At 41.2% G+C, this 22,150-nt stretch overlaps 3 protein-coding genes and 1 pseudogene across 5 annotated transcripts; 3 read left to right on the top strand and 1 right to left on the bottom strand.

Moving 5' to 3' along the window:
• The first annotated feature begins 4,322 nt into the window (after window positions 1-4,322).
• LOC103652721 (uncharacterized) lies at window positions 4,323-5,831 on the top strand. Its single transcript, XM_035967160.1, has one exon. It carries the CDS (start codon window positions 4,651-4,653, stop codon window positions 5,083-5,085), a length of 435 nt encoding a protein of 144 aa, XP_035823053.1. The 5' UTR covers window positions 4,323-4,650; the 3' UTR covers window positions 5,086-5,831.
• Window positions 5,832-6,284: 453 nt separating this feature from the next.
• On the top strand, window positions 6,285-10,657 carry LOC103652723 (Inosine-uridine preferring nucleoside hydrolase pseudogene; annotated as a pseudogene). Its single transcript, NR_163436.1, has 6 exons — window positions 6,285-6,338; window positions 6,925-6,985; window positions 7,073-8,303; window positions 8,571-8,740; window positions 9,750-9,853; window positions 10,407-10,657. The product of NR_163436.1 is annotated as an Inosine-uridine preferring nucleoside hydrolase pseudogene (transcript).
• A 4,552-nt stretch (window positions 10,658-15,209) lies between these two features.
• On the bottom strand, window positions 15,210-19,559 carry LOC100217284 (uncharacterized). 2 transcript variants are annotated; one of them, NR_158971.1, is made up of 4 exons: window positions 18,892-19,559; window positions 18,436-18,715; window positions 16,289-16,352; window positions 15,210-15,537 (listed from the first exon to the last, which is right to left on the bottom strand). NR_158971.1 is itself a non-coding variant. In NM_001366424.1 (3 exons), the coding sequence occupies exons 1-3, from the start codon at window positions 18,942-18,944 to the stop codon at window positions 15,529-15,531; spliced, it is 342 nt and encodes a 113-aa protein (NP_001353353.1). In that variant the 5' UTR covers window positions 18,945-19,559; the 3' UTR covers window positions 15,211-15,528. The 2 variants fall into 2 exon arrangements, 1 of the variants encoding a protein (NP_001353353.1); NM_001366424.1 differs by lacking the exon at window positions 16,289-16,352 and having other exon boundaries at window positions 15,211-15,537.
• LOC111591350 (uncharacterized) lies at window positions 18,580-19,634 on the top strand. The gene has a single exon (XM_023302325.2). The coding sequence runs from the start codon at window positions 19,068-19,070 to the stop codon at window positions 19,560-19,562; it is 495 nt and encodes a 164-aa protein (XP_023158093.1). The 5' UTR covers window positions 18,580-19,067; the 3' UTR covers window positions 19,563-19,634.
• The last annotated feature ends 2,516 nt before the right edge of the window (window positions 19,635-22,150 follow it).

The following is a 22,150-nucleotide window of genomic DNA, read 5'->3' as shown; positions in this document are numbered from 1 at the left end:
AATCAAGTTGATTGGCTCGTCAAGGGCGTCTCGGGCGAACACTGACAGGTCTCTGAATATCCAAGGTTGTACCAGCTTCTGGAGAGGCACCACCACCAATGTCCCAGCAGGAGCAGCATCAGAAGAGTCCTCAGCCAGCATATCAAGCATAACATGAGCATAGAGAGGCGAGCACGGGTCAGCGGTGGCATGGCATAACATGAGCAAGCAGGTACACCGCGTGCGAGAAACACGAGCGGATGACCATGCAGCACGAGAGGCACTAGGCCGCTAGCAAGCGCGAGACAGCGCAAGCACAAGGTCATGGCTGGTACTACTCTATCAACTTAGTATGTGCTCCGCTCACGACTATGTAAGTGATAAGTTTATAGAACAATAGTAATTACTCATTAGTAAATCGGTGGTTACAAAGATTGGTACTAGTTGTATATATAAAAGGAATATCTAATTGATATGAGCGCATTTCATATTTGATAAGTGATAAGTTAATAGAATTATAATAATTAGTAAATTAGTGTGTATGTTAATTGTGAAAATCTAGATGTAAATAAAATTTTGCATATTGTTTTACCCAGTATAAGCTTATTTTCGACGACACCAACCTGACCACCGAAAATAGATCAAAATAAATTTTACCGGTCAGTGTTGACCGCTAAAAACTAACTAAAATAACTTTTGTCGGCTAGGGTCGCACCCACAAAAATAAACGGCCTAAATTTCGGTGGTTAGGGCCCTGCCCGTCAAAAATTAACATTTACATCCGACCAACAATGTCAATCTATGGCGGTCGGGTGCCGCCGAGAATAAGATATTTGTCATCGAAAATAAGCTATTTTCGTCAACAAATGCCTTATTTTCAGAGGCAGCTGACCGCCGAAAATGAATCTATCTCCTATCGTGTGAGCTACCATTTAGCACTAAAAGGTAATAATTAGTACTTGATCATATAACTAGGACTAAAGATTAAGATCATTAGTCCTAGTATCAATTAAGCATTCGATACAATAGTTGGTTCTAATTGTTATTAGTCTACCCTATAAGGGCATATACAATCTCATATAATATGGGGTCTCTTGACACATCTTTAAAAGGTTAATTGAACAAAAATACAAAATACATGCTCTTCACGAGAGTCAATGTCTACACGAGTTACCATACATATTGTTTCTTAATTGTATTTGTGATGTAAAGGCTCAAGGTTGTATCATACAGTCTCTTAGTTGTCTCTATACGAGTTATCAAACAGTCTCTTGTATTCCCACCGGTGGTTCACTTAACAAAACCGTTAGTGGAAAGATGTTATTTCCACTGACAGTTGGCTTAAGAAAACAACAGTGAAAATACTATTTTCATTGGTCCTTTTATACCAACCGTTAGTGAAAATAACCCCTTTCCACTGGCGGTTGTGTTAAATGAACCGTCAGTGGCGGTTCCTTAAAGTCAGCTCCACATGTTTATTTTTTGCTGGCGTGCGGTAACTGAAACCGTCAGTAAAAATTTGTACGTACCGCTAGCTTAAACCTCTTTTCTACTAGTGCTAAACAGGAGTTTTTAGGTTGCACATGCTCTAAATAGGTATATAATTATTTTTTCCAGCTTGCTACACAGGGGGGCTACTTGTAGCCCATCTGAGACACGCATGCGATTGGATAAGTTGTCATTGGGTATGAGAGGGATCAGGCATGGACCGAGTCCGAAAAAAATAGTTGAGGCTTATTTAAAGAGCTACAACGATATAATCTCACTAAATCACTCATAATAAACATATAGAATAATTTGTATATTTAAAATTTAGGAAGGATTTCAGTAGAGCTCTATAGATTCGGGAGCGATAGGGGGCTAGAGCCCAACCTGCCCTACTGCTGATCCGTCATCGGTGGTCCCTGGGATTATGAAGTACCAGCATCCGCTAGAGGTGTATGATGTTGACAGCAATGCTCTACGAGGTGTATACTAGTTCTTGTGCAGTACTTGCAACCGTGACGTTTTTTTTTTGGCTAAAGAGGACTTGTATTCTTGCCTTCAACGATCAATGAATGCATTAAGACAAACAGAACTGATGTGTTCCATGTGTATCCGTCTTTTAGCTCTAGTCATCAGTGACGCTCTTTAATTTCAACTCATATTTGAAATTCAGACAGATTTCTTATTGCCACATATGGAGGACGCCATGCACAAGAACAAGCCACTGAAATCAGCAATATTGCACAACTGCACAAGTACTAATCTGCTTGGGCATCTTCGGAAGAACAAGGAACGACAGCACGACTGTGTCCAAACGCTAGGATGCAGTTTTGGTTGCAAGACAAAACCAGTCGCTAGGATACAAATTGTGTGTTAGGATTAATCGTACATGGATTATGTTTCCTCGAAGGCTCACTTATTGCATTACTTCATTTCCAAGAGAATTATTGGCACACATATATAGCTTTTACCTTAAAACAGTTTATTATATCATTGCAACAGTTGTCTTAATTTTCAACCAGTAATTATGTGGTGTTTGTAATAAGAATTTCAACAGTTACCTTAAAAGAGAATTATTGTAGAGTGAAATTTTAAATAGGGAATGAAATAGAGGATGAGATAGGGCAGCTGAAGATAACCTTATGACCATGTCTAGTATAATAATATTTTTGAATTCTAAGGACTAGTTTGGAAACTCAAAATCTCTCCAGAATTCGAGTGAATTAAGGAGAAATTTAGTTTATTTCACCCTCAATCCACTGCAAGCCCTAAGAGGAAAATATCAAAGCAGTATATAATGCCCTCCCTACCCCCTAGCCTGCCATACTGAAATCCATTGTAGCATGTACGAGACCATGTGACATGAAGATAGCATATACTAAGTCTTTGAAGTTAATTAGCTTCATTTTTCTAGATGCTTAACAAAATACATCATGGAGTCACGATCGATTTTCCTTAGGGAGATAAGCTCTTAGCTTGTTCATATTGGATTGGAAGACATTGGGAATTCAGGTTCCACAGGAAGACAATATGCCACCTGATGGGCATGATAGGAACTAGCATATTTTGGGAATTCAGGTTCCACCGGGTTCCAAGGTTGCGCCCTCTGTTGAGCAATGAAGCCGTGTAGAGGTACCACTGAGGTAAATAGACATCTCGAGCAATCAATATAACGTGATCTGCCAAATTTCGGCTCCACGCAAAGTAAACCAGTATAATTGATTAGGGTGTGCCATACCCTATGTTTTGAGAATTTTTACAACTATTTATCAATTATAGGGCTCATCTAAAGAGCAACATTAAGAGTATCTGCAATAGTTTTCTAAAAAATACTCTCTGAAACTTATGCTTAGCAAGTTGCTAAATAGCTATCGGGAACAAAAAAAATACTTTGCTCTCCAATAGTTTCTAATATTTATGGAGTATTTTGATTTTGAATCTAGAGTAGTGAGTCCATTTTTTCTGTTACATGCGCTTGTCAAAAATCAGTTCAGGAATTCGGCCACTCACTGGCGGATCTCCGTGTTGGCGGATCTTCCAGGAGGAGGCGACATCATCAGCACGGCAGCAGCAAGTTGCTTAACAGTGACGTCATCGTCAGCACAACTGCACACTACACAAAAAAAAATATAAACTTGTTACGGTTTTTAACTTACTATAATTTTTATAACAAACTATAGAAAATTAACAACTTCCGATAGGCTACTGGTAGCTCTAGAAAAAAAACATAACTTACTACGGTATGCTAAAAAAGTTGTAGGAAGTAAGCTTTCAGCTGTTGACCATTGGACGCGGTCAAACGAGCCGCTAACTGGCTACGGCCTCCTCTAGGAAGTTAACCGCTCTATGAGCTACAGTAAGCCGTAGAAAGTTAGCTGGCCGACGGCGCTATATAACTTAACGGCGTAAATCTACTAACTTACGAGAGGGCTCTAGTAAGTTAAGCTAACTTCCGACGAAAAAATTCTGAGAGCTAGATTTCCGACGGGATCGCTTTACTTTCAAGGATTTCACTAATTTCCTAGAGTTTAGGGCTAGAGTTTAGGTTCTAGGAAGTTAACTATTTTGATGTAGTGATGGCAACAAGTTACCTAGTGGCGGCAGCAAGCGAGTGACGTAGTACGGAAGAAGCACCTTGTACGCATCTAGCTAGCGCCTTGGAGGAACAAGTTGGGCGGTGAGAATAACTGCCGAGGAGCAGACCATGGTGCCGAGATCACGGTCGGAGGAGCAGGACGTCAGCGGCGGTGGAGAAGGCTGGTCGGTCCGGATGGGCGGGAAGGGAAAGAATGACCACACGCGATGCGAACAAATCTCTACTACTAATTATAAGCATAACGTAGGCGTCCACGCCCCCACGGTGGTGCACGTTCTGCCGCCCGCGCATCCCGCCCCGCCCGCGGCCGCACCTTGCCCCGCATCACGCAGTCCAGGCGCAATTCCTGCTCGCGAAGGTTTCGGGAAAGGTTGAACACCGCATTTCGCCTCCGGTGTCTGTCTGCCTGCCTGGCTCGTGCTCCTCGGCGTCGCCCTCACCCCCATCTCGAGGCCGCCACCCCGCCGCCATCCTGGCTCACCCCACGACGCAAATCTGTGTGCCGCCCCTCCCCTCCCATATCGCCATCTCTCCTCCCCTCCCCGGTCACCACCCATACCTCAGCCACCTCGGCGGTTGTGCTAGGGGCGATGGTGGTGGAGGCTGCGGTCGCAGCTGTGTTAGTGGAGGAGATGTGGTGGCGGCAGCTAGACAGCATCGTGAGCGCGGTGTCGTTTGGGCTCATGTCCATGTTCCTTGCCATTGCCATCCTCGAGCACTTCCTCCGCCCCCTGGCCCACACGCTCGAGCACGCGCCGCCCCGGGGGATCCGCCACCGCCTCCTCCTCTTCCTCAGCCGTGGCGGTGAGCGCAGCGCCGCCCCCAGTTTAGATCTTGAGGCGGCGACGAAGCTTCAAGCCCACGCGCCCCTCGAGATGGGGCCGATGCGGACGCGGATCCGAAACTGGACCATGGGGCCGACGGGGTGGCCGCGTGGTGGGTGTGGGTCGCGCTCACCGTCTGCGTTGATGTCGTCGGCGTCGGTCTCGCGCTCGTCGGGTTCCTCTACTGAACAAGGTTTCTAGGGATTCCCCGGTTTCTAGGAATTCCGTCGTCGCTTGGCGCTGCCCTGTTATCGTAGGTGTCGCCAGCTGCCGGTCCTGTGGCCCGTGCAGGTGCAGCCATGCCCTTCCATGGTGTGCCACACCAGCTCTCGGAGGTGCACAAGAAGCGCACGCTCTACCATCCCGAGTTGCCCTCTGCCTCCAGGTACGCACCTCCTCGTTACGGCGGTCGAAATGTTCATGAACGCGAGCTCTCAGAGGTGTAGAAGAAGCGCACGCTCAGAGGTGCAGAACAGATACGCACCTCCTCCAGAGTAAGAATTTTCTCTGCTTCCCGGTTAGGAAGAAACAACATTCTGATTTAATCTGTATTTTTTCCAAACAAATTGACATATCTAGGAGCATTTGTTGCAGCTTTTGAGCTCTAATTATTTAAAGTTCAAACAACTCAATCTATTTGATTTTAATTGTAATTACAACGCAGTAGTATTGTTCTATTGTCTTATTGTGAGTGGTTCATGGTTCAAACTTTTTTGACGCCTTAAAAAATTTATATCTCCAACTTTTTCTTTGGTGCAAAATTTGGCCCAGTACAGACAAAAGCTTTTATGACATGGTTTAGTAGCCATCTGTTTGGTAAATATTTGTTATTTCCATGTATGGTAACCGATTTCTCCAAAGGGATACATTTGTAGAACTAATCATTTACTCTTGATGGTTTGTAGGCATTTCGTTTGTTACTCATCCATCGGACATGCATTTGGTCCCAAAAAAAGGGTCAAGCTCCTATCACTGTTCATCATTTGGAATCTTTGAGAACTACAAGTTTGTAGCGGCTCATTTATCTCTTCAAAATCCTACCAGCACGTGGTAGTAAAATATAGATGATAATTTAGGTGATGGGTTACTTATATAATAGATTTTGATGTCAGTTGTGTTGTTTTTTTGCGTTCTCCATTCACTTAGATTAGAATATTTGTAATGGCGAAATATTCGTCAATATAATATTAGTTGTATGTACCTGATTCACGCATTTTTTATGCATTACTAACAATTTATTTACTTTTATTTTAGTTGTTTGTCAGGATGAAGCTTGCTAACGAACAAAACTAGATATCTCCGCCACTAGCACTGATGGCGAGACCGCCCCGGTGCATCTTAAGGGGCGAGAGGGCAGGGGAAAAGCAGCAGCAGCAAAACTGGTCAGGGGCCAGCACACCGAGATCCAAGCATTTCACTATCGAGCAACGGAGAAGGACAACGATAAATGACAGGCAAGCTCGTTGAGCTCGAATTTCATTTTTGAATTGTACTGAGCTGATCAGAAAGTAAAAGAAAATGAGTGAGTGAGCCAGCTGCCTGCTCAGCATATCACAATACATCATCACATGAACTTGTCAGCTGTGTTCTTGAAGGTGGTCCTTAACAACCCCAATGTGCAGATTGAGGACACCACACGGTTCAGCATAGGAATGGTGCTTCGATTCATTTAAGTGCCTAACACATAGACCATCTTCAACTCTACGTTTGGGAACAATCTCCCTGATCAATAACATGACTTTACTTTATTTCCTCTCTTACTAATTAGTGGCCACTCGCTATGTACAACACTAGAAATTATTTTTTTGCCGCAGTTTGAAGTTGCACGTGCGTTCACCAACTTTGCATTGGACACAACAGAAAACACAAAGGTGGTGGCTGGGCGTGGTGCTATGCCCATATTTTTAAGCGTGATTGTATTAAAAAGTAGTCTATGGTGCTATGCCCTACTACTTTCTGATTCCTTTTGTTTTAGTACATTGTAACTAGCAGCTTTCGGATTGCATGTGATTGTGGAGGCATATATCTTACTACTTACAGGTATGCATCTTGACTAGCTCGCTGAGGGGGATGGCTTGGTGGATCTAATGTTCGTTTGCTTGTAAGTGATTAGCTAGATTGTGTTGTTTTAAGTCCCGGCAATTCAGTTTCTGTACATGCTCGCCCATTGTTGAATCTACCCTTACAGGTATCGCTACTAGGCCTGCTGTTGATCGAAAGGAGCAAGCGAGCAACACCAGTGGACTACCCTTGAAAATTGTGACCTGGCAAGTCTAGTAAGTGATGCTTGCATCATAATACATTCACTTGAGACTACATGAATGCCCCCTAATATTTTAGGGATGAGGCGACAGGGAATAGCCCTTTCACTGTCTTCATCTACTTTTGTTCTCCAGGTTTGCATTCTATTTACGAATTACATTAGCAGTCATTCTTTGAAGTATTGAGTTTCTCCATGTTTTCACATTTATAGCATGTCTTAGATGCATAGTCTAGAGAATTTGATTTTATTCTTGTTCTAAATATTGCATTTGATGGAACAGAACGAGACCTTACTACGTTGCACTTATCCAAATTGATCAGAAGTTAATTTTAACATCATAAAGAAAATATCTGATTTACAGATGTCCGCCCAAAACATACCACCAGGAAAATATTGCACATATTATCCTTCCCTCTAAATCTCATCAGGTATGCTGAACAGGGGCGCAAAACTTCTAAAAACATTGTAGCATGCCTTCTCTAAAACTAAGCTTTTTTGTTACTTGTTTTTTCAAGACAAGCGGCACAAAACATAGCCAACATTCCAGTTGTTACACTCAACCAAGTAAATATGGTCAGCCATCCAGTTCCCATCTCTTCTACTTCTCTACTACTACTTATGTACCTAACGTAGGCGTCCACACTCAAAATTGGTGCACGGTTCTGCCTTTCTCCACGCGCTGGCCGCGAATCTCGTCGGTCTACCAAATCCGTCGCGAATCTCGTCCACAAAACTTCCAGCCATGGCTGCCGTGACCAATCCATGGCAGCCGCGCCCTGGTCCCCCGACCGCGCCGGCTTCCATCCATGGTGCTTCTTCTTGTTGTGGTGTTCGGATCGCAGTCCACTGACCGAACCGAACCACTGTTCGACGGAGCAGATGACACGATGGCCATCTTCCTGGCGCTGCGGTCGCCGAAGCTGGAGGTGTTGGGCCTCACCACTACCTTCGGCAACGTCCACACCGCCCTCGCCACGCGCAACGCGCTCCACCTGGTGCCGCCGCCTACCTTCCTTCCTCTCTCTCCCCCACCCTGCTCGTCTGTTCCACCCACTCCGACCGCGGCTCACATTTGCTTCTGATGTGTGTGCTTGAGCTGGAGGCTGTTGGCAGGACTGACATCCCTATGGCAGAGGGATCCCATCCAACGATCAAGGTAGCTATCAGCGTCTCTTTGTTTATGCTACCACGCTGAATCGATGTTCAATTGTCAATGTTGCAGCGCCCTCATCAAACATAGAGAAAAAAAATCAAAGAATCGCAGTGATCTAGCAAAGCTGCAAACAGTTGAGATTGAGGGAACACCATCGAGAGGATCATACTTCATGCGTGTTCATCAGCAGCTTTCACAAGGCTGTTTTGTTCGTTCATTTACTCTGTCATCTGAATTGCTGTTTATTTTTCATTTCCCCCTCGAGCACAGAAAGCCACCAAGCTGAGGATCGCAAGCTTTGTCCACGGTTCAGACGGCCTGAGGATCGCAAGCTTCGTCCACGGTTCAGACGGCCACTGTGGATCGAGGTGCGGCAGGTCGGGGCGCCGCCGCGGATTGTAGGCTCGACCGAGACTACTTCGTCACCAACGTCCTCGTATGTAAGAGTGAAAATTATTTGCCTATTGCCGACATACTTATCTAAAGTCCAACTTCTTATCAAATAAAGTATGTGAAGATTTACGTGTTTTTTTTTCTGTTTTCATACCACCATATTACCTCCTTAAATGGTTTTCCCAGGTTTTAGCAAGCATCACTATAAAGCACGAGTGAAGGTTCTCCCAGGTTTTAATAAGAATAGCTACAAAGCCTACTCTGAATAAATTTGTCTAGATGTTTTAGTAGGTTCAACTGTAAACATCCAATAGTTAATGTACCTACCACTTTTAAGAAATCACTTCTTTGAGTTGTTCACTTGTTGTAGAGGTTAATGCCACCAATGCTGGGACAGAAACAAGTGAGTTGAAGCAAGATCGACAGATTTGATAAAGGTCCCTCTTGTTTACCCTAGACAAGTCTAATATCTTCTCAAACAGATAATAATTAACATAAACGAGCGAACTTTTACACAAGAAATCTAATGAAATGTTCTTATTGCATTCTTCAATTAATATTTTCTCTCAGTAGCATAGCTTTTAGGTACTAACTGTACAATGGCAGGAACAGCAGCAACACTAAGCATCCAACGTCATGTTCTAGGCACCTGTTCCATGTAGCATGCATATTAGTAATTGCCACAGCTTAGGAGTGAATCCGGTAGAATAATATGCTCTAGAGTTGAATGAAGTAAATTTCAATTACTCCTGAGGATTAAATGAACTGTATAAGGCCGTAATTTGTTCCTGGTTTAGTTTCAGGGTAGAAATGGACATTGCTGTAATCAGCTACACATTACATGCGACCGGACCTGAATTATTATATAAGAAACCTGAAGTGTAGTCGATATACATGTTTTCGTCGGTGAAACCCACTTACTTTTTGTAGGCCATTGAGGTGCAATAATTTGATACGCATGTATGTTAATCTGCTAACCCACATGGAATGCAATTTCATAGGTTAAATTTGCCGCTTGTCATATTTTGTAGGCTTCAATGTTAAACATTGTCACAGGTTCTCATATATGGGTGGAAGATAAAGATTTGTCCTGGGTTGATGGTGAGGTATTTCGAATTGATGGCCAAAACGCCCATGTTCGCACAACCAAGGGGAAGGCGGTATGTGTTGCTCTGCTTTTGAAGTCTGTCACAAACCCTTTTTAGTTTGTTTTTTAGTTCTTCATAATTTCATAGTTCTGTTTCTGACCCAGAGTTTCTCGCACAACCAATGTTGTTAACTGAATAGTTAAACTGAATAAAAGGTATGATGTTTCACATTTTTAATTTTAAAAATTATTTCTTTTATTATAGGCAAGAGGTTACCTCTATTGAAGGAGATGACAGGTGTCTATTATTATAGCAGTAAATCATCTTTGTTGCTCCTACTACACCCGTTTTGAGCTAGAAATTTCGTACTTAATCACCATTACAATATGACAGAAGTGTAGGATATGCACAAAAGCACTTATTGAGTTGAGTGGTAATATATACTGCCAACTCCAAGGGAATTTGATTTTATTACTCAACGTTTATGCCTTTCATTTACTACCTTCATTTTTTTTTCCAGAAGTGTTTAGTGCATCAACATTGTTTTCAGTAAATGTCTTTGACTGTTGCCTTTTATTGCTATATGTCGGGCCGTTTTGTTGCGTTGTTGTGCACGCGGTTGTAGGGATGGCGTATTGTGGCGGCTACGAGGGACCGATGTTCCTGTGTGGCAGTGACAACGATACCGTGGAGCCAAGGCAATGTCAGCAAGCTGATTTTTCAGATTGGAATCTATGGTTCTTTTTAAAGATCGAATATGTTCTAGCATCTTAAAAAGATTTGTCAGAATGTAAACATTTGTTCTGAGGTCATTTAGGCCTCAAACAGAATTTCTTGGACTTATTTCGTTGGAGGGAATGGGACATCTTGAGATCTAAATGTGTATAGAAGATCCAAATGTGTATAGAACATATATTTTTATGGGTATCAAACATGATTGTGTGCAAAGCACGGACATGGTACTATAACAATGAAACACATATTTGTACATAATTCATCATGGTATTATATGTTGCCGTTGCAACGCACGGGCACTCACCTAGTCAACAAATAAGACCAAATGTGTTTCGAGAGTGAGTATGGAGTTGTCAAATCTGGAGACCACATGAGGTTAGTTAGCCAATAATTCAATTTAGCAAGTTTATTTAGAGAACTATTAGAGAAGTATTTTTCAGTTCAAAGAACTATTAGAGAAATATTTTTCAGTTCACTTTTTAACTGCAAGATTTAAAGAGTTGATTAGAGAACTATTGGAAATGCTCTAATAACGTCTATCGTGCTCGGCACATAATAATTTTTGGGTGATGAAACTCATGACAAGAACAATAAATCATAAGTGAAAATGTTTAATAAACTATACATGCAATTTATATGGTTTAAAAGACGTAAAAATAATGTTTATGTTTTATTTGTATTTTAGCTTCACAAAATCAAATTTTAAATTTGAGAAAAAATGTAAACAGTTAGGGTGTGTTTGGCATAGAACCGCTCCACTTCAGAAAAGTGTACTCTAAAACTCTAGGTGGAGCAGCTCTGATCTAGAGTTTACATTGCTTTCTTATAACCAGTATGAGTGGTGGGTAAATAACTCCAAACTAAATGTCTTGGTTGCTTTTATAAAGATTTTGGAGCAGCAAAAGAGGTACTCCAAAAATTTGTATTGCAGCTCTAAAAACTCCATGAAGTTTGCAACTCTGGAGTTAGGGTGTTTGGCAAGCTCTTCCATAGAGTTTTGCTCTAAAGTCATGCCAAACACGTACTTAGTAAGATTTTACATTTTTATACCACGGGTTGTTACATGAGCTATCATGCACGTATAGGGCTAGTTTGGAAACTTAAATTCGTTCCAGGATGAATGTAAGCTTCCAAACTAGCATAAGAGTCCATCAAACAAATTTCGAGCAACATAGACCCACTTGGCCTCAGCCAAGGATAAGAGGGTTCCCTCGAATCCACCAACCACTTCTGATTTTTATTGATCGAGTAAGAAGTCGAGCGCCAACCAGTAACAAATCCACAAGCTTGGATGGCTGAGCAGCGACCCACAAGAATGTAGCCCATTCGGAGCATGCGACCTGATGACATGGTCCGCGTGTATAACATTGTTAAGGTTGCACTGTCACACCCAGTTTTAAGAACAAAACTGAATGGACCTATATGTGTGTCTAGGATGTTTACTCACACATACAGTGACTTCATCAATGATAACAATTATCTACATCCAATATAAAACAATGTTATTAACTTACATAAGGCCCATGGGTCAGTAGAGAGATTACATCGGATACATAAAACATCAAAGTTTTAGTAGATCTGGGGGCCTCCACAGGCATCAACTAAGATGACCATGAGCCTAGACTTCACCACTGTCTTAATCAACATACACACATAAGCTTCCTTAATTTAGCTGAGCAACATTATTAAAGCAAGGTTGAGTACTTTTGGTACTCATCAAATGTGGAAAAGATGGTATGTAGGCTATCAAGGAAGGCTAATTGGTTCTTTGCATAAATGACTTTAGTTCAAATTCATTTATAAAAGCAAGTAATTATTATATGTCTCTCATCTCATCATTTTCTCATAACAAGGATCATCATCCATCCCATAACGAACCAAACCATAAATCATTTATCTTCTAATCGTGTGAGGGTTCATGCTCTTAAGTGTGAGCACGACTGTCATGACAATTTAATCTCTACAGAGTTGTACACTTTCCCCACAAGAAGTTACTTCATTTCCCCACCCTCGGAGTTTGAATATCTCCATTTGGTCCATGGTCACAAGTCGTTTACACACTTCCTTAGTGTGCGACCTTGTCTTGTTCGCAGTTGTAGCCACAAGCACACACCCAAGGTGTGCGATCAGGAGACCACTACAAGACTTTTCAATTGTTTCCTCCAAACTATACGCATTGTGGTTTCAACCAATAGGAAAGCAGCCCTTTCTTGTAAGGCCCCTCTTGTGCTAGATGGGCAGTAGGAGTTCCCCACATAACCCCCACACCTCACTTTACAGATGGTTTTGGCGTACCCCGCCATTCCCGTAACACTATTTGGTGCGCAGAAATCTAAATTTCACTAGTTACTATGCTAGGTCACGCCCATACTTGGCTTGTGGTTGTACAGTTCTCATGGGTAGTCGCTCCACAAACCGGTCATTATACATTCACATGATTTAGGTGATAAACACAAGGAAAACTACCGGTAACCCCGGACGTAGTTTCCAAACTGTCGGTACCCGCTCTTGACCTAGGCATTGTTAATAGCAAGTGTGAACTCACATATGTTCATCACTCAGCAAGTGTGTAAACCACAAAATTCCGTCTTAGAGTCTGTTTAGTATTTTTTATTTATTGGAGAGCAAAGTTATTAAGATTTTACCTTATTAAGTGAAACATGCATTGAGATTTATTCCTTTTAAAAAATTACTAAATAAAAATAATTTTGTTTCTGCATGGCATGATGTGTTTTTATTTGTTGCGTATTTTTTAAAATTGATATTGAAAACTAAATTTGACTTGGAATTCTGAATTTCATATAAAAAATAAAATGCAAAAGAAAACGGAAAAAAGAAAAGAAGAAAACCCGTCCCTATGCTGAATCTCTCATGCGGCCCACTTACCAGCTCGTGTAACCGGTGGGCACCGATAGATGGGCCGCTCGGTCAATGCCTTTCCTCCCGCGCTTACAAACGATGTTGCGTCGACATGTGGGGCCAGCTGGTCGGTCACCGCCACGCTCACACGGGCCGCTACAACTAGTGACAGGTGGGACCGCACCTGTAGCCTCATCACCCACGCGCGTGATATAGAGATACGCCGACGTGTGGGCCTGCACACACAGAAGCTTCTTCACCCCAACGTACTCGAGTTAGATTTTTTTCAATTTAGACCCAGTTTAGGAGAGACCCTGTTTAGAAGAGACTTTATTTAGGAAAGCTTTACTCCAAGAATTTCAAATTTATTTTAGCTTTTTCTATCAAATAGTTCTAGCTTTGTGAGCTCTAGCTTCAAAAAAACTAAAACTAGAGGCTAGTTTTTTGAAATTTTCGAAGCTCCTCAAAGAGTACTTCAAAAACACTATTTTTATACCTCCTCATGAAGTTACATCAAAATTACCCAACTTGACATTGGTTACATGACCTATTGATCTATGTCTCTTTCTCCACCTGCTAATCATCGAGGGTAACTAGGAAAACTCACACAGATTAATTGTATTACAAAAGCTAAAGTCTATGTGCAAGCCAAACACTCTTGAACCCCGTCTTATCAATCTGTCGAAGTTGTTTAATGGTGAAGTTAGAAAAACCAAAACTGTAATTTTTGAAGTGAAACCATTTTAAACAGGGTCTTAAATGTGGGGATACAACGATGGAACAAAAACTGGTGTTTGAATATAGTAGAGAAAACACATGAGGGCATGTGGCTAGCTTGGTATCATTTTGCCATGCTCATCGGAGAATATGCTAGTGAAGCTGGGCGCCTTCCACATATTTAAATTCACTCCCGGCGTAAATGCATGGTCAAGAGCAGCTAAATTATCTCTCTTCGGGAGTCAAGACTCTCTCTCTCTCTCTATATATATATATATATATATATATATATATATATATATATATATATATATATATATATATATATATATATATATATATATATGGACGAAAGGGACGAACTAATGGAAGCCCAGGGCTTCCATTAGTACGGGAAGCCCCAGCCAGGTATCCCTACGCGCATTTGATCGTGCACGGTTCTGGCTCAGGCAGATTTTAGCGTAAAACGTGAACCAAACCAGCGTAAATGAGTACGGATTGTAGCGTAAATCGTAGATCTGTTTCATAACGATGAATGGGCCCAAACATTACGGCGTAAAAATCGCGCGCTTCCGATCGTGCGCGGGTTCTGGATCGGGCGATTTTTTGCGTAAAACGTGAACCAAAACAGCGTAAATGGGTATGAATTTTAGCGTAAATCATAGATCTGTTTCGTAACGATGAATGGGATCCAAAATTATGGCGTAAAAATCGCACGCGTTCGATCGTGCGCGTGTTCTGGCTTGGAAGGATTTTTGCGTAAAACGTGAACCAAAACAACGTAAATGGGTACAAATTTTAGCGTAATCGTAAATTTGTTTCATAACGACGAATGTGTCCCAAAAATTACGTCGTAAAAATCGCGCGCGTCCGATCGTGCGCGGGTTCTGGCTCGGGCGGATTTTTGCGTAAAATGTGATCTAAAATAGCGTAAATGTGTGTAAATTTTAGCATAAATCGTTGATCTGTTTCGTAACAAATTACAGAGTTTAAATCGCGCATGTTTATCGTTAGTTTCCGTGCATGTCGCATAGAAGTTTTTGAACGTAAAACGCATCGACTGGACTATTTATTATGTAACAACCAAAATGCAACACATGGTTCAGATCTCAAAAATAAGAAATCTATCGTTTCATATCTGTGAACCTATAAATGATATACAAAATACGATAATGAGCGACACAATGATGGTCAGGATGTTAAAAAGATCCATCATTCATGTCGCACACATCAATCAAGAATGATGTCATAAATATAACAAAGATGACAGATGCCATGCCATAAATCATGTCAATATATGTGCATGCTGAACCAATAACAGAAAATACAATTGAAAAAACAAAATCATCAGAACACTTGGCTTATGCTATAAAAATTCTTTTTATGCTTCTTTGTAGTGCTTCTTTGTAGCTTATACATAGTTCCTCCGTATGCTTTTATGATTCCTGAAAGAAATAGGATAAATGAGATGAAAATGAAAGAATACAATCCAAAACTTTAGTAACTTACTTCTTTATCCTCTAGCATTTCTTTAGAACAATTATTATACATTTCTAGTACCACAATCGAGCCATACAAAAATTTTAAAGCCCAATGTTTCTTGTTTATCCCATGAAATGGAAGGACATGATGCCCAAATAAGCACACACACGCAATGGATAGAAACTTGACTGAGTTCAGCTACATGCATCTCTATGGATACCCTCAATTCCATTTCTGCTATAAATTGCAAAGTAAGTACCAAATGCCACACCAGGAAATACATAGAGGAAATGAAAGTGCATAGTAGCTGCTCAACTATATAATAAACCATTATGTTGCTAGCATTTTAGACAGAAGATAAAATAAAATATCTAATATCATGATAATGCAAACCATTACAATATGTTATATAATGCATGATGAGCAACGAAGGCTATTCCAGCTAGAACACAAGCTTCAATTGCTTGTGGATAAATGATGCCAGCAACATAAATCATATATAACAAGTGTTTGTTAACCAACAAAGTTGCATATCACCCATTCGCAGGTATTGGTTCTCAATCAAAATCAAATCAAATTTCTTACACAACATAATCTAAAAGATCTCATCCCACAACACCATCCAGCACCCACAAAACCCCCATACCCATTCAACAAAGAATTAGAACATTATACAAGGAAAAGTTACGGGACACCCAGGAAAACAAAACAAACCTTATAGAATGAAGGGACACCCTAATTTGCATCATGTTCCTGACCAGCATAGCCCTCACCCCAACTGGGTCATCACCGGGAACCAAAACAATAATAAGAATTGTTCAGTTATGGCATAAGGTGCATCTGGAATGATATCATCTAACCATTTCATAGCACGAACCATTATCATTCTATATTATCAGAACAAAAAAATCATCATATTTGATATTCCCTAGCATAAAGAAGCAGAGACAAAAATCTTTGTACAACCATGTCACACGTGAAGGAATACCACAATATAAAAGCTGATACAAAATTAAGAAAAATGATCATTTAAGATTTTTTTGCATAAATATGCATAAAGTGTAAAAACAAGTAACATGCCTCCTTCATGAAAGCGACAACATAAACACTAGTGCTATTACCCTTAAGGCCTAACAACATTAGCAATCACATAAATCAAATAGATTTGCATAGCAGAATCGAATCATATTGTTGTATTTCGACTCATGGCCAACCACATTGTTGTGCTCATCCACAAAAATGCATTTGTGAAAAAAAATCAGTCAAGCATTGTTGTGAAGAATTGTCAGTGAATGGCTTGAATATGATAAAACGATCATGTACAAGATCACAAGAAAAATGGAAGGAATTGATCCACAAATTCTAAAAGTTTCTCTTTAATCCATGTTCACCCACACGAATTTCCACACTCCACTCAAAACTGTGTACTATAATAACTTGCTAGAAGTACACTTTGTAAGCATAATATTGCCCTGACTTTCGAACACCATCCAAAATTTACATAAACAAAATTTGCATCAATTATACACTTAAATACTTAATTGATTCATAAAGAATTACTCATCTATCATCATCAATTATACAGACAGTACATCCATATCCAGATTATTCTTTTTTAATTACATACTGAACCTGAATTCCGGATGCAAAAACAACTTCAAATCATGGCTCTTTCTTATAGTCAAATGTTGTGAGACATCGAGCAGCACAAACAATGTAAATTGTTGATTTTCTTTGTATACCACATAAACTCGACGATGCATTATTAATTGCAGTGTAGAGTTGGAAGTATGGTAAAGTCTACATTCTCAGGTACACTTCAAATCATGTAACTCTAATACTAATAGTTCCAGCCCATTCATCAAGCAAATCTTGCATTTATTTGAGTTTAAGCAAATTATCCATATTCCATCCGCTACTTTACCATTGGTTAATATTTGGCACTAGTACCTTGTCTGAAGATTAGCATATAAATAAACATGTATCATTGTTAGCAAGATTCCATAATTATTTTTATTTCGTCTGATAATTGATAGTTGAAAATTGAAATCATGTGTTCCAATTGTGTGTTTGAAGGGACATATACCCATGGAGTTTTTTTTCAAAACTCAGAACATGGTACTTCATAAACCTCAAAGTTACGGCATCGGTGCACACTAAATAAAAGTACTCAAAGATGTTTTATTTTTTTAATGTTATGTACTTAAATAATATATAAAAAAAAACTTGACCTGCGGGGGGTAAGACAGCCCCCGGGTATTGTATTAAGAAGAAGACCTTCTCACACAGGTCAAGAAAATCCCCGAACCCCTGCCCCACCCATACACAGCGGCATCGAAGCCCATGTGAGAACGACCACGACCGGGGCTGAGCCTTAGACCTGTGCTTTGGCGTGGGACAGACGAGGGGATTTTTTTAACCACAGCCTGAAATTCGCTCCCACGGGGAGTCGAACCCAGGACCTGAGGAGTGCTACTCAGACCACCTAACCAACTCAGCTAGAGGCCCTTTCGCTACTTAAATAATATATATACACTAAAAAACCAATATATATGCATAACCAAAATATATATAAAAATATAAAATGTCTCATAATTGTAAAGAATGAAGCAACAAATATCATTAGGACGAGTATATATGAATAATTGACAAACAACACTAGCTAATTATGATAAGATTATTACTTGCCATTAACCAAAAGTGGATAACACAACCCCGGGCTCATGACTATTGATTGATAGAGAACCCAGTTGATTTATTTGTACTGTGTAGCTAGCAACGGACCATATAGCCTAATTATGTAATGGAAATCACCTATATACAATGTTTTATGCATGTTTGCATAGCATACAAGAAATCACCTTGGCATTCCGCCGTTGCATCTCATCAACTCCTCGAGCTGCAAGCAATACTGGAAGTAGCACTCCAGCCCTGCGCGAAGAACTCTCACCCAAGTGCTTGATCCATCCCAGCTCGCCGCAGCTGTGTTCTTCAATAAGAGGCGTGTTAATGTATTTTCCAATGAAGCATCCCAATGAAGCAAAACTCTTCAATTGCTTTACTTGATATAGTATTTTCTTATTAATGTCATCCCACACATTCACAAATCTATCACACCCTCCGGTGGCAAACATTCCAAAGCTGCACAAGGATAACAAAATGAGAATTACTAATAATAAGTGACGTTGCACTGTGCTCCAGGATCTCAATTGCATCCTCCACTCTGAACATATATGCATATTAGGGAATATATGCAGAGGCGTGTCAGCAGCTACAATGCACACACAAAATGAATCGACCCAATAAGAATAGCTAACCTGCAATATGTGCTATTATCAGAGATATAGGATCTACACCTACATACAAGCATGGCAGAGGCACGGAGCCTCAACTCCACTGCCCTGCTGCAATTTTTTCTCTGTTAGTCGATCAGCCAGCGAGTGAAACCAAGAAATTCATGGCGGGTTGAAGGAGACACGGGAGGGAGGTATGCATGTTCCTGGCGAGGTGCTCCCAGCGGCGTAGTCACCAGTCTGTTGACTCATGGGGACATGGTCATAGTCGGCGTCGGCTTGCTCGAGTGCCAGCAGCAACCATGGCCCTATTCGCAGCCATAGGGGGTCAGCCTTCTTGCGCTCTCATGGCATCGGTGGAGCTGATAGAGGGTCTTGGGGGGCTCCCCGTCGACGGGTCTCCAGCGGCCACTGCAGCACCACGAAGCACAATGTTGTTGCCCGGGTCTGCCAGGGGGGCGCTGTCGAAGGGTCGACCCAAGAAGCGGATCTCGATGTTGAGTGGCGCAGCGTGCTCCACTTTGCATCTCCCAGATGTGGTCCTCCGCCGGCGGCGAGCCCGGGTGGAGGTGGAGCTCTTGTGGCTGGAAGGCGGAGGGGAGGAATGGATCGGTAGATGGGAGGGAGAGGAAGGTCTTGCGGTGGGGAGGAATACACGGATGGCGATTCGGGAGGGGACGACGGCGATCTACTAGGGTTTAGTTTGGGCGTGAGGGGATGAGGGCGGATGGCGATCTGGAGACAATGACGGCGGTTCAGATTAGGGTTGCGAGCGGCTCGATGGGCGCGTACGTGGGGTGGATCCGAGCGGTCCGCCGCGTCACAACTCAACTATTTTTTTTATGTAAAACGGATACAAAATAAACATAAATGTGTGCGTAGCTAATGTAAAATCTCTTTGGTGGGCTATCTGGTTCACCTGGTCGACTGATCAGGTAGAATGGTTCGGGCTTTCTCTAATTAGATAGAGCCCAGGGCTCTTAATAGATATACTATATATATACTATTTCTTGTGCCTGATATGATATGCAAGCCCGTCCATCTAAAAATTAGACAAAAATGTGTGTATTTGGGTGAAGCACTACTCGATCGGTATGAGAGGCCGCGGGAACTTACAGGAGCCTAGTTTTCATAGTGTCGTAGAGCTTCCTTGCAATCCATATGCCGAGATTCAAGTTATAGCTTTGAATTAGCTCGGGGGTAATGTCATTCGGTAACTTTTGCTTTAGTGGCTGCAGCAATAGAGGCAATTAGACGTGCGGCTCATAACTCAGTACAGCAGTCAGCCAGCGGTTCAGGATGTCTGTGCAGCTGAATTATCGAATATATGAAACACTAATCAATCATGCTACTGCCTATCAAGTTCTTTCAGATCTTGTATGTTTCTACCCTGTTCGTCTTCTTCCTCACCAAGTACGCTGAAACGCTAATTAATCATGAGGTTGTTTTACATGTGCTGTATGGTGGTGCCAGAATGAATGAACTGTGAACAAAAGCCATGATGATCTCATTATAGTGCAATAAGGTATTGGCACCAACAAGCAGAAATTATAAATGTTTCCTCATTGCTTGCTACCACACAAGTTCAGTTTTTAAATGGTGTAAATATTTGCCACACGGCACCACAGAAAGTGTTGTCGTTGTTCTGCACTGCTCTTTATAGACACCCTACCTGGGTCATCTTGTCAGCAGGACCCAAGTCACGTTTTTGAAGAAAGATCGATGTTCTTGGCCCCCAACAAGGAGAGAGCTTTAAATCCTAAATAATAGAGCCTCTCCTGTTATATAGGATTACAAACAATATATATAGTTTCTTATTGATTGCCAATTATATCAGAAATATAGCACAAACAGATGCATGACAATACATGAGTAAACACTTGGGTGCTGTTTGTTTCAACATGGAGTACGGGAACGTTAATGCAACTAGCTAACCGTTGCAGAGGAACTAAAAATGTTGTATGTTGGTTCAGCTTCGGGAATGATTTCTACTGGATGGGATCGATTTACGCGCTAACTGATTACAAACCTATCGATCCAAACACAAAATAGCGTTATGTATTCACGAGGGGAATCACTGACGTTGTAAGAACTTCAAACCAAACAGCTCCTTGGTGCGAGATGCACCAGAAACTTGGGCCGGCAAAAAACCTGTAACCCAAAATCTGAAACCGAAATACCGTAACCCGAACCCGAAATACCCGAAACCCGAATTTCGTGTGAATTTCTGATAGCAACTTGCAAAAACCGAATTTATTTCGGGTAATTCGGGTATCATAATCGGGTACCCGAACTTTCATGTGTTATGTACGCATGTCATTCTTAATTATTAATTTGTGCATCTATAATTATGTGTAAGTGTGCATGACTTGTGATTGTAGATTGCTTGTGTCTTTTATTTCCATGTATATCATTATTCAAACTATATTTTTATACTAATTTAATAGGATGCATGTGTTTTTATGAAGCTGAGACAAAAGTTCGGATAGTTCGGGAATATCCGGACCCGGACCCGAAACTCCGGGTACCTGAATTTTCGGGTATTGTAAAACTCGTTATAATTTCGGGTATCGATTCTCAAAGCCCGAAATTTTAAATACCCGAATTACCCGCCCCAAAATTTTCAGGTAACCCGAACGTCCATCCCCACCAGAAACAACCTATGTTGACTAAAATGATCCAGAAGCATGGGATAATGATTTTCGAGATGGTGCAAGTTATGATGAGGCACCACACTAAACTGATGTCCGTACACGTCAGTTGTTTCTAGTGAGTTCTGAGAAAAAAATACATAGGTTATGGAGGCTACCATTGTAGAACCGTTCAATTGTTTGTTTTGATATAATTGTATTCACTTCAATCCATTTGAGTTAGAGTAGGTTAAGTTAAAAATTAGTTAAATTTTCACCTTAATTCACCCCCAACATATGTCGATTGAGGTAGATATGTACGAGTATAGTCAAACATGGTCTATGATGGGAAAGATACCTAATCTGATCCCATCAATGTAGTAGTGTGTATCCCCTTTGTCGGTGCTATGTAAATCACCATGTGTACGCCTGTATATCTCCAACTAGCTCCTTGTATACATTTGGTCTCATTTTATTCTTACATTGGAATATACCACAAGTGAAAGTGATGTGCCAAGGATTTAAGAAAGTAGCTTACTTTATCAGGGACAATGACTTCAATTATTAATGTTGCCTATAAATATAACTTCTTTTTCCCATGATCCATCAGAGCTAACAGAGAAATCATTAGGTATGAGAGGTACCAGGAGCTA

This window comes from Zea mays, chromosome 4 (genome assembly GCF_902167145.1).
Source record: "Zea mays cultivar B73 chromosome 4, Zm-B73-REFERENCE-NAM-5.0, whole genome shotgun sequence".
Classification (NCBI taxonomy): Eukaryota; Viridiplantae; Streptophyta; class Magnoliopsida; order Poales; family Poaceae; genus Zea; species Zea mays.
The sequence above is the reverse complement of the archived record's forward strand: the minus strand, read 5'-3'. Positions and strand labels throughout refer to the sequence as shown.

Bases quoted from the DNA above. Each gene is read 5' to 3' on its own strand.
- LOC103652721 (XM_035967160.1), top strand. From the start codon at position 4,651: ATGGTGGTGGAGGCTGCGGTCGCAGCTGTGTTAGTGGAGGAGATGTGG.
- LOC100217284 (NM_001366424.1), bottom strand. From the start codon at position 18,944: ATGCTTGTATGTAGGTGTAGATCCTATATCTCTGATAATAGCACATAT. The intron at 18,716-18,891 runs GTTAGCTATTCT...ATCCTTGTGCAG, and splicing joins GATAATAGCACATATTGCAG to CTTTGGAATGTTTGCCACCG.
- LOC111591350 (XM_023302325.2), top strand. From the start codon at position 19,068: ATGTTCCTGGCGAGGTGCTCCCAGCGGCGTAGTCACCAGTCTGTTGAC.